Source organism: Sapajus apella, unplaced genomic scaffold (genome assembly GCF_009761245.1).
Source record: "Sapajus apella isolate SASKATOON/1434 unplaced genomic scaffold, GSC_monkey_1.0 scaffold6, whole genome shotgun sequence".
NCBI lineage: Eukaryota > Metazoa > Chordata > Mammalia > Primates > Cebidae > Sapajus > Sapajus apella.
In genome coordinates, this window is record NW_022436946.1 from 69,159,927 (window position 1) to 69,170,607 (window position 10,681).

The 10,681-nt window shown below is 32.6% G+C and overlaps 1 protein-coding gene across 1 annotated transcript in view; it reads left to right on the plus strand.

Annotated features, from left to right (window-relative positions):
- Nucleotides 1-10,681, plus strand: part of LCA5 (lebercilin LCA5) — a 66,571-nt gene that overhangs the window by 12,318 nt on the left and 43,572 nt on the right. The window contains exon 2 of the mRNA XM_032275444.1: nt 6,738-7,118. Coding sequence (XP_032131335.1) covers nt 6,929-7,118 — 190 coding nt within the window. The 5' untranslated portion in view covers nt 6,738-6,928. The remainder of the gene's footprint in view (nt 1-6,737; nt 7,119-10,681) is intronic.

Consider the following 10,681-nt stretch of genomic DNA (forward strand, 5'->3'; position numbering starts at 1 on the left):
GATGGTTATGACCACTTTCCTCATTATTCTGCTCACTTCTCCTGTGTACAGGATATTTATGATAGACATTATTTAGCCTAGGTGTAAAAGCTGGGTCCTAGGAATTGGTCTAGCTGGTCTGCTAAACCGAGGGGATTTCCTAGGAGTGGTTTCGTTTCCTTTTTTTTCCCCTCTTTTTTAGTATAAGTGGTCAACTAAAAATTATCTTCAAAGACATAAAACCAGAAGTATGTAAATAAAAAACCCAAGATAAAGAAGCAGAAAAGCTGACACCATATGAAATAGTGGTAATTCTTGGATCAGAAGAGACTTTAAACAGAAAATGTCTATGTAATCTCAGAGAAAAAATATGTTACCTCGGTAATGCAAGAACAGAATAATTATTTTAAAAATCAGCGCAAGAAAGTTCTGGAAGATATTGGCATCATGTTTTAAATGATGGTTTAGAGGGTAAATTGCATAAAACTCTTCGAAAATAGAACAAAAAAAGAGCAGGCTTATTTAGGAGAAATTAAAAAAAAATGGAAAAAACGGTTAATTATCTGAAAAGCAATGTAAGAAAACCTCTGGTGCTTAAAGATACAGATTTCCAGATTGAAAGGAAAAGGAGGAGAAAGGGTCTCAGCACAGTGAAAAAGACTCACTTGTATTCATATTCTTATGAAATTTCAGTATACAAGGGGGAAGACCCTAAAAGCCCTTTAGGGAGTGAAAAAAAGGAAAAGATAACCTATAAAGGAATGAATATCTGATGAGTATAACTAGAGTGTAAATTCCCTAAGGGCAGGGAATTTTTGTTCATTACTCTTACATAGAGCTCAAGAAATATATTTTGAATAAAAGAATGACTGCAGCATATGTCTCACTAACAATGCTGAGGGTTTAAAAGACAGTGAAGCAGTGTCTTCAAAGTTCTGAGAGAAAATAACCTAGAATTTGGAACTCTGAAAAGTAACAAGTGTGAGGTAAAATAAGGATATTGTCAAGCATGCAAGGACTTCGAACATTTACTTCCTAAACCATAAACTATTTCTCAAGTAGTCATTTAAGGGTATGGACCAGTAAAATGATGATGGAAACTAATAAAGATGACGTGGTCTAAATGAAATAGTGTACTAACTGAGGAATTCAGTAAAAGTAATTCCAGAATGACAGCAGTGCAACAGGTCTAGAAAGTAGTTGATTTAAATTAGAATAGGAAATTCAAGGAAAATGTCTTTAGGAGGGAGAATGGAATGCACCTCAGGCCACTGGTAGATTAAGAAGCTGGTAGATATTAGGGATGTAAGAAATGTTTTTTCCCTTTAATAGGAAAAAAAGAAAAGGATTAAAAGAAAAAAAACATGTATAACCAACATGTAGTAACCATATAAAAAGAAGGATGAGTTAAATCCTCATCTTTTATAGTCTAAAATTGCTAACTCAAGATACAGCGTACACGTAAAGGTATAAGCCATTAAAATGGTTTTAGGGAAGAGAACTTGGATAATGGGACATTTAATTTAAATAATTATATATTTATTAAAAGTAAATATTTCCTTTATTTTTATGGAACTCTGGATATATGGTGGGGGAGCGGGGAGAGAACACTGCTTTGTGTATTCTTCCCCTTTGCCATGGAAAGTTCGTAGGCATCTCAGATTTAGATAGGATAGATCATAGAAGCTACTTCTGCTATGCAAATGTAAACAGAAATAATCTTCATCTTTACCATTTAACCAACTTTTAATTATATTATTGGAATTTAAACTGAAAGTTGTTGACAAGGAACATCAGTTATAATTTACTGAAATCTCATATGCATTTGAATTAGTAATATAATTGTTGATATTTACCAAGTTCTTATAGTGTGTTATTGAATTATCTCATTTAACCCTCACAAGAATTCTCTATGGTAGTTACTATTACAATTTTACATATAAAAAAATTAGACTTACATTGCAAGGTAAACTCTCCAGATTTACACAGCTAATGAGTGCTAGAACCACCCACTTGCTTGTATCATTATCCTTTTTTTTAAGACAATTTTTTTCATGTGTAAATATTTTTTCACATGATTGTAGTGAAAGATTCAGGCTAATTTATGTATATTTTTAATACTAGTACTTGCCATAGGGATTGTTGATTTTAGATATAATAGCTTATTGTAATAGAGACTGTGATTGCTAGAGTCTCATACATCATGAGTAAAATCAAAGATAAGTTTTTTTGCCTTTTAAAATCTTCTAAAGAAAATTTCAAACAAATACAGAATTGGAGATATTAGAATAATGAATTTAAAAGTCTTCATCAATCAGTTTACATAATCGTCAACTTACAGTCAATTTTGTATAATCTCTGCCCTTACCCATTTTCCTTTGGGTTATTTTGAAGCAAACCCCAGACAATTTTATTGATAAATATTTCAACATATATCTCTAAAAGATAGATTCTTAAAAAAAAAAATAACCACACTGTCATTGCCTCACCTAAAACAATATAATTCCTTGATATTATTTATGTAGTCAAGGGCTGGGCGTGGTGGCACAGGCCTCTATTTCTAGCTACTCAGCAGCAGGCTGAGGTGGGAGGATCTAAGCCCAGGAGTTCAAGGTTGTGGCAAACCATGATCGTGTCACTGCACTCCAGTGTGGGCAACAGAGTGAAACCCTGTCTCTAAGAACAATAAATAAGTAGTGTTTAAATTTTCTTGATTATAATTTTTTAATGCAATTTATTGTAATCAGGATTGAAATACTGTCCATAGATTGCACTTGGTGGTTGTTTCTTAAGACTTTCTTATTGTATAAATAACCTCTTCTCTCCTCTCTCTTGTACTGCTTTCAATTTTTTCATTAAAGAATCTGGTTTTTCCTGTAGAATTTGCCACAGTCTCCATTTGTTTTGATTGCTTTCTTGTACCTCGGTCTCTCTAGTACTTCTTAGTGTCATTTACCTTTAGAGGCTTGATTAGATTCCGGTTTAGTTTTTGTGGGGAGGAGGGGAGATTACTTCAGAGGTATTGTGTCCTAGCAGACACACATGGTGTCTGGTTGTTATTTTTCTGTAGTGATACAGCCATTTGTGATCATTATATAGCTTCATTATTTCATTAGCAGTTGTGAAATGGCACTCCTCTAATTCCGTTATTTTAATATTTTCTTTTTTATTTGTTAAGTAGAATAATTTCATAAAGAAATACTTCCCTTTATCTAATATTTTGTTATTTTCAGATAAAGCTTTTTAAGGGTATAGGCACGATGTGTGTGTGATTTTTTTTTCTCTTTATGTATAAATTTTTAAATTAAATGAGATGGTTCCCTAGAATCTTCCACAGGTAAATAATTAGATTTTCCTAAAGTATATCATATGAACTCAAGGATTTAAACACTTTTGATATGTTTAAATCCTTTGCTGATAGAATTCGTATTAGTGACAAATTTGCCTTGTCTTTGGCAAGTAGTTCCATGAAGTTGGCTCCTGAGACCTTTTGACTCATATTCCAGTCAGTAGTGTCTGATAGCTTCCTTGCTTTCTAGTATGACCAGTTTGCTATATTCTTAGATTAATTTTGTATGTTTCCTCCCTCAGACATGGAATCAGGTATTTCACAATGAACTTTAGTTTCTTTCAGTGGGAAGTGGTATATAGACACTACATCTGGGTTCTAGGAATGTTCCTAGTTTTTTCCTTGTTTCTGGAATTATTTTAGGGGACAGAGCGAAGAAGTTTTTTAAGAAAATAAATAGATAAAAGCCATCATAAATTCATACTGACACTCATAATTCAAATTTTGAATGTCAAAAAGTTTTAAAACTCACATTAGTTTATATTTACTTCTTCTGTGTTGAAAATTCTAGTGCCCAACTGCAACAATAATAATTACTCATTTGTTTTATTTCACAGTACATATGTATGAGTCTGAGAATAGCAATAGCAAAATATGTTTTTTGAAATAGCTTTAAAAATTTTTTTGCACTTTTTTTTTTGGTCATTATATCTCACTAGGAATATAAAGTCAAGGTATGGACTGGCACAGTTACTCACACCTGTAATCCCAGCACTTTGGGAGACCACGGCAGGCTGATCATGAGGTCAGGAGTTTGAGACCAGCCTGATGAATATGGTGAAACCCTGTCTCTACTAAAAATACAAAAATTAGCTGGGTGTGGTGGTGTGCACCTAGTTTCAGCTACTCAGGAGGCTGAAGCAGAAGAATCCCTTGAACCCGAGAGGCAGAGGTTGCAGTGAGCTGAGGTTGTGTCACTGCACTCTAGCCTGGGCCATAGTGCTATACCCTGTCTCAAAAAAATTAAAATAAAATAAAATAACTGAAAAAGAAAAGTCAAGGTATAGTGTTGTAAAGTCATTTGAACTGGTTAATTTGTGTGGCTTTACCACCAACCATATTTGTTGTTAAATTGTTTTATCTAATTTTATTTTGATTTATGGGAATTGCTTTTCAAAAATCTAATTTCTAAAAATTGTCATTTCTAATGTTAAATTTACAAAAATTATATACAGAGAAGTCTGGCTTCTATCCCCTTCCCTAAACTGCTTCCTTCCTTCTCCTGTAGCTGTCTTGTTCAGTAAGTTAACTACCAGCACATGTGCCTTCTTAAATTAAAATTAAATAAAATTAAAAATTAGTTCTTCAGTTATACCAGCAACATTTCAAGTGCTTAATAGCCACATGTGGCCAGCTACCATCTTGAATAGCACAGATTGTAGAACATTTCCATCCTGGCTGAAAGTTCTGTTGGATAGCCCTACCCTAGCGAACCCATTTTATTTTTCTTGATTATTTGATTTCTCCTTCTACTTAAAAATATAAAAAATTATGTATGTTACCCTTCTTCCTTGGTAAATGGTAGCATACTACACGCTTTTTTACATCTTTCTTTTCTCTGTATATCCTAGAGATTATGCCAGACTATGAGCAATACACAGAGATAGTCTTCATTCCTTTAAAAGCTCCACAGTATTACATATACTTCATCGTGTGGATGTTTATAGTTTGTAAGACCAGTTCTTTTTGGTCATTTTGATTGTTTTAGTTTTCTACTTGTAACAGAGATACCATAAATAGTGCTGCCTTGTGCGTGCCTTTTCATATTATTGCCAGAAGCACTATACTTTTAATACTAATTTCAACAATGGGATTTTTGTTTTTTCTAAATTGGATTATAAAAGTAATCCAATTTTATTGTGTTAGAATAATAGAATATGTTAATGGAGAGATAAAATTATCTAAAATCATGTTGTCAAGCAGCCACAATTTTGATGTTCATCTATTCCTTGCTTCGGAAAATGTTTTCAGTTTTTGAATTCAGATAGGAATAATAGTATTTTCAGTATTTTTTTAAATGAATATGTGTAGTTGAGATCATACTGTATGCACTAATTTGAAATTTTTCTTTACACTAATACTATAAATTTTCCTTAAATACAAACTTTCCATAAGCATTTTCAGTAGCTTCATGATATTATGCTATATGGATTTGTAAAATAATTATTCCTCAATGATTAGACATTTAATTTGCTTCCATTAAAAGTACTGTACTATCTTAAATATTTGCATGTGACTTTTCTCCTAATTTTAGGGTTTCTCCTAATTTATTGGAATCCAGAAATTGAATTATTGTACCAAAGGTTAAAGCATAATTAAAGTCATATGTATTTTTGCCAGCATTTTTCCCAAAAACTCTATGGACGTTTTTCTGATGGCAACTCTGGCAGCATTGAGTGTTGTTATTTTGAAAAATCTTTAATAATTTGATAGTTTGAAAATGATATTTAAGGTTATATTTCTGTGTCTTGTATCATTTGTCTTGCCTTTTTGGAGTTTTATCATGTATTTTGCCCATTTAATTTTTTTTTTTCTTTTTTTTTTTTGAGACGGAATTTTGCTTCTGTTGCCCAGACTGGTGTGCCATGGTGTGTTCTTGGCCCACGGCAACCTCTGCCTCCTGGGTTCAAGTGATTCTCCTGCCTCAGCCTCCCAAGTAGCTGGGATTACAGGTGCCTGTCGCCATGCCCAGCTAATTATTGTATTTTTTTTAGTAGAGATAGTGTTTCACCATGTTGGCCAGGCTGGTCTCGAACTCCTGACCTCAGATGATCCACTTGCCTCGGCCTCCCAAAGTACTGGGGTTACAGGCATGAGCCACTGCACCCAGCCACCCCTTTAATTTTTACCTGATATTTTTCTCAGAGGATGATATATTTATTTATGTGTTGAAGTTGGTAACATTTTTTTTTACCATTTGTTTGCAAATGTTTCTCATCAAGTATTTTATATTTTAATTTATTTTTGAAAAAATATACTTCAGTTTTACATTTTTCGTGCGGTCAATCTTGGATATTTTTCTTTATTCTTATTAGCCAGTTTGTTCTTTACTGTCACCACTACCTCCACTCTCATGCCCTCCCCACCTAAAAAAAGAAAAAAACTAGTGATTTGATCATTATTGTCTGTTAAAATTCAGCATTTGCCTCTAGTATAACTGTTAAGTCAACTTCAGTTAACATTTATTCGGAAGCACTTGTATGTCAGGTACTTGTTATCTATCTAGGCTGTGACAGTCTGTTTTCTTCTCCAAATGCTGTAAATAACTCTGTGAAAATATAGATAAATTGTAACCTCTTTTAAAAATTGTAAGCTATATATTTTGCTTTTAGTGTCTTTCATGGTAATTAACTGTGGAAATTAGTTCATGACTATATAGTAAGTTTCCTTTCCTGTTCCTTAATTGCAGGGCAAAAAAGTTTATTTCCTGAATGCTAATGTGAATTGTGGTCTACAAATACATTGTGGAGAAAACAGATTGCACAAAAATGAATATTATCAGGATCTGAAGACTGTGAAAATGTTTTTCAGTACTGTCATGGTCTCTTCTGGAGAAAAGAATCTATAAAATTGTATGAATAGAGATCATTTTTCAAAACAATGGGGGAAAGAGCAAGAAGTCCAAGTACTGATCAAGAAAGAAAGGCAGGCAAACACTGTTATTCTTATTCATCCGATTTTGAAACACCACAGTCTTCTGGCCGATCATCGCTGGTCAGTTCTTCACCTTCAAGTGTTAGGATGAAAAATGCTAAAAGACAAAGTTCAGACAGCCAAGTACATCACCAAGGTAAGAATTCTTTAAAAGAGTCTGGTGGACCTAGAAGACTCATTTTGAATGCTTAAGGAAAACGTGTATGAATGAATTTCTTATTTGTATGTACATTGTGGTATACATGGAATTGGGCTGATTTGCATTTTAGATATGGATTATATACTTGTAAGTATATATAAATGTTGCTTTATGATACTATTTGTTATATTCAAAATCATACAGTATACAGAAGAAAATAACGTTAAGCCTTCTCATTTTGTTTTTTCTTTTTCCTAAATAAATGCTCGTCTTGGGGTTTCTGAGGTAAAGGCAAGAAAGTTTATAAAACATATGTACATTTTTGTATCTTTATTTTTTAAAAGTAGAGAAAAGCATTGATATAAAGTTGTTAAGGGACATTTTTAATAGATTGAGTAAAATTACTTACTCTAGGTAACACAGTGTTGTAAAAATTCAAATTAAACCTAGGAATGGAATTGGGGCCTTTGATCTTATTTGTTTTCTTTTGAAGTGTGTTATAATCGAAACTGGATTAATCATTAGAAGTAATTTTTGTTTTTAAAATGTTACTAGAAAGGAAATAGGTATTCATACATATTTGACAAATCTCTTCATCTCAATAAATCTCTGGTCAAGAAAACCCCATTGTAGTTAGTAACAATACGTAAAGTTTATCAGTATAGCATAGAAAAATAAGGCAAATGAGTTAATTACAGTGTCCATTAAAAGTAGCACAGGAGTAGCTTAGAATGGTGAGAGTTTAGATTGCAAGGCAGGAAGTGGTAAAACTGTGGGCCGAAAAGGGAAATAAGGGACCACATTATGAAACACCTTGTATCCTGTGTTAGTATATTGACTCTATTTTTGTTGGGAATAGTTAGCCGTTGAAAAGATTTAAGCAAGGGTATAATCTGCCTTTATAAATTTTTACTTCGAAAAATAATATTTGCTCATTAAAAACTACGAAGATATATATTCCTTTTGAAAGAAACCCTTTCATGGACCCCCTCCAGTCTATCTCCTCAGGGATGTCCATACTTCTAACCATTTATAACAATTGGGAACCTTTTTCTTTGTAAGTACAATGCTTTGTTGTTTTGGTCTCTTTTTCCAAATCTGTCTCAGTGCTTGTTATGATTTTGTAGTTGAGAGCATGATCCCTTATTAAACTTTTGTTATATAATTAAGAACTAACAAAACAGATCTTAGGGTTGAACCTTAGAAAATGCATCTTGTTCTCAAGAAATTCCTAGGGTATTATTGGTACAGAATACTTTAATTTTTCCTTCATTCTCCAGAAGCAACTTAGGAGGCCACCCAATTAAGGAGTCAGAACTTTTGTAACTTATTTGAGAAGATAATTGAGAAAAGCTATGAGAAACAGTTCCAACATCAGCCAGAAAATTTCAATTATTGTCTTCAGTCTGACTTGTACTGTTTTCTGCTTTGCACTGTCCTTTGAATTAAAATCTGTTGGAATTACTCTGCCTTAGACCAAGTAACAGGACCAAACTGATACATTTCTGTAAACACTAGTTAATTTTTCTTAGTTTAAATTGTGATCAGTGTAGACTAATCTAAGGATGAAACAAATGTGATTAAAACAGCATTTTAAATGAATTTTCAGGTTTGCATGTTTGATAACATATTCTTTCTTCCCCCTCCTTAATTTTCAGCATACTTTATTTTTTTTTGCATAAAATTTATACTGTATCAGAATTTATGGCAAAATTCAATAAGTTTTGGTTATACATGTTTGTTTATTATATATTTATTCCATTCTTTGTTTTTTCAATAATTTAAACATAAAATTTGATTTTTTTTGGTGGATGCATAATTTATTTTTACTATATTTAAAAAAATGAGTCAAATTATTTTTAACACCTGAAGGAAGAAAAAGCAATTTTCTACCCACTTTTTGGGAATGACTTAACAAGGAGAGATGAAAAATGATATACACAACAATCATCTTTCTTTTGTTAGCACTTGGTAGTTTAAAATATTTCATCTTGATAGTTTTTAAAATGAAAATATAAAGGTAGATGAAAGCTGGCAATATTTGTGAGTTCAGGTTAATGATCAGTTTGTAGTTATACTAATAGAATATGCTAAAAAATTCAGAGTTTTAGGACGTCAGAAAGTTGGTTGTGGAAACTCTTTTGTATCTGACTAAAATTTTTATCCTGATTCTTATATTATTAGGCTTTAACTTTTCAAATAAAACAAGTTGTTCTTTCTATTAAGTTTCGTCTTCTGAGGGCCGGGCGCGGTGGCTCAAGCCTGTAATCCTAGCACTTTGGGAGGCCGAGGCGGGTGGATCACAAGGTCAAGAGATCGAGACCATCCTGGTCAACATGGTGAAACCCCGTCTCTACTAAAAATACAAAAAATTAGCTGGGCATGGTGGCGCGTGTCTGTAGTCCCAGCTACTCAGGAGGCTGAGCCAGGAGAATTGCCTGAACCCAGGAGGCGGAGGTTGCGGTGAGCCGAGATCGCGCCATTGCACTCCAGCCTGGGTAACAAGAGCGAAACTCCGTCTCAAAAAAAAAAAAAAAAAAAAAAAAGTTTCGTCTTCTGAGCAGTGTAATTTTGTACATAAAAACCATATTTGAAACAATTGACATTTGTCTTCATATATAATTATTTTTGTGTATAAAGTTTCTGTCATTCCAAGAGCTGAGTACATATCCCATAATAGCATGTGTGTGTGTGTGTGTGTGTGTGTGTGTATCAAAACTCAATTAACTACATATGTTGGGAAAGAAAGAAAACTGAAATGATGGACACTTCAAATTTAAAATTATATTCTAAAGTAATGCTGCCCATTGGAAATATAATACAGATCACAAATACAAGCCACACATGTAATTATATAGTTTTTGGTAACCAGTTTAAAGAAGAAAAACAAATGAAATTTATTTTAATAGTATATATTTAAGAGTATTATCATTTCTACATATAGTAAGTATAAAACATTGTGAAATATTTTGCATTATTTTTGTTTTTGAATCAAGTGTTCAAAATCCAGTGTATGTTTCACAATTATAGCATATCCAGCTTGAACTACCCACGTTTCAAGCTTCTCAATACCTGTATATGGCTAGTGGCCACCATAATGAATAGCATAGTTTCAAAGTTGCAGTTAAGTATTCCCTTGTTTCTTTTTATTACTGCTTCCTTTCATGTATTCAGTCATTTATGGAACTGTAATCCCAAATTGGTTAAATTGTGAAAATTACTTGTTTACATAAAGGAATCAAGTATCCATGGCTGATAAGATAGGGATGGAAAAGTTGGATCTTCTAATGTTTCTTCTTTTTTTTTTAACTCTGGAATGCATTTTCATTTTTTAAAAATGCATCTTCTCTTTGAAAAAAAATTCTTGGCAGACTTTCAAATGCCTCTTTTAAAGGGCCGGTGCTCTGGATATTGAGGTTTAAGTTTAATGAACTTCTAGCAAAAATAAAAACATTGTTTCAAATTTTTGAGAAATGTTGTTTCTTAAAATGTGTTCTTTGAAGATTTCATATGCTTATATATTTTAGGATGTAATTTTTTGTTTTTGTCTTCCCAAATTA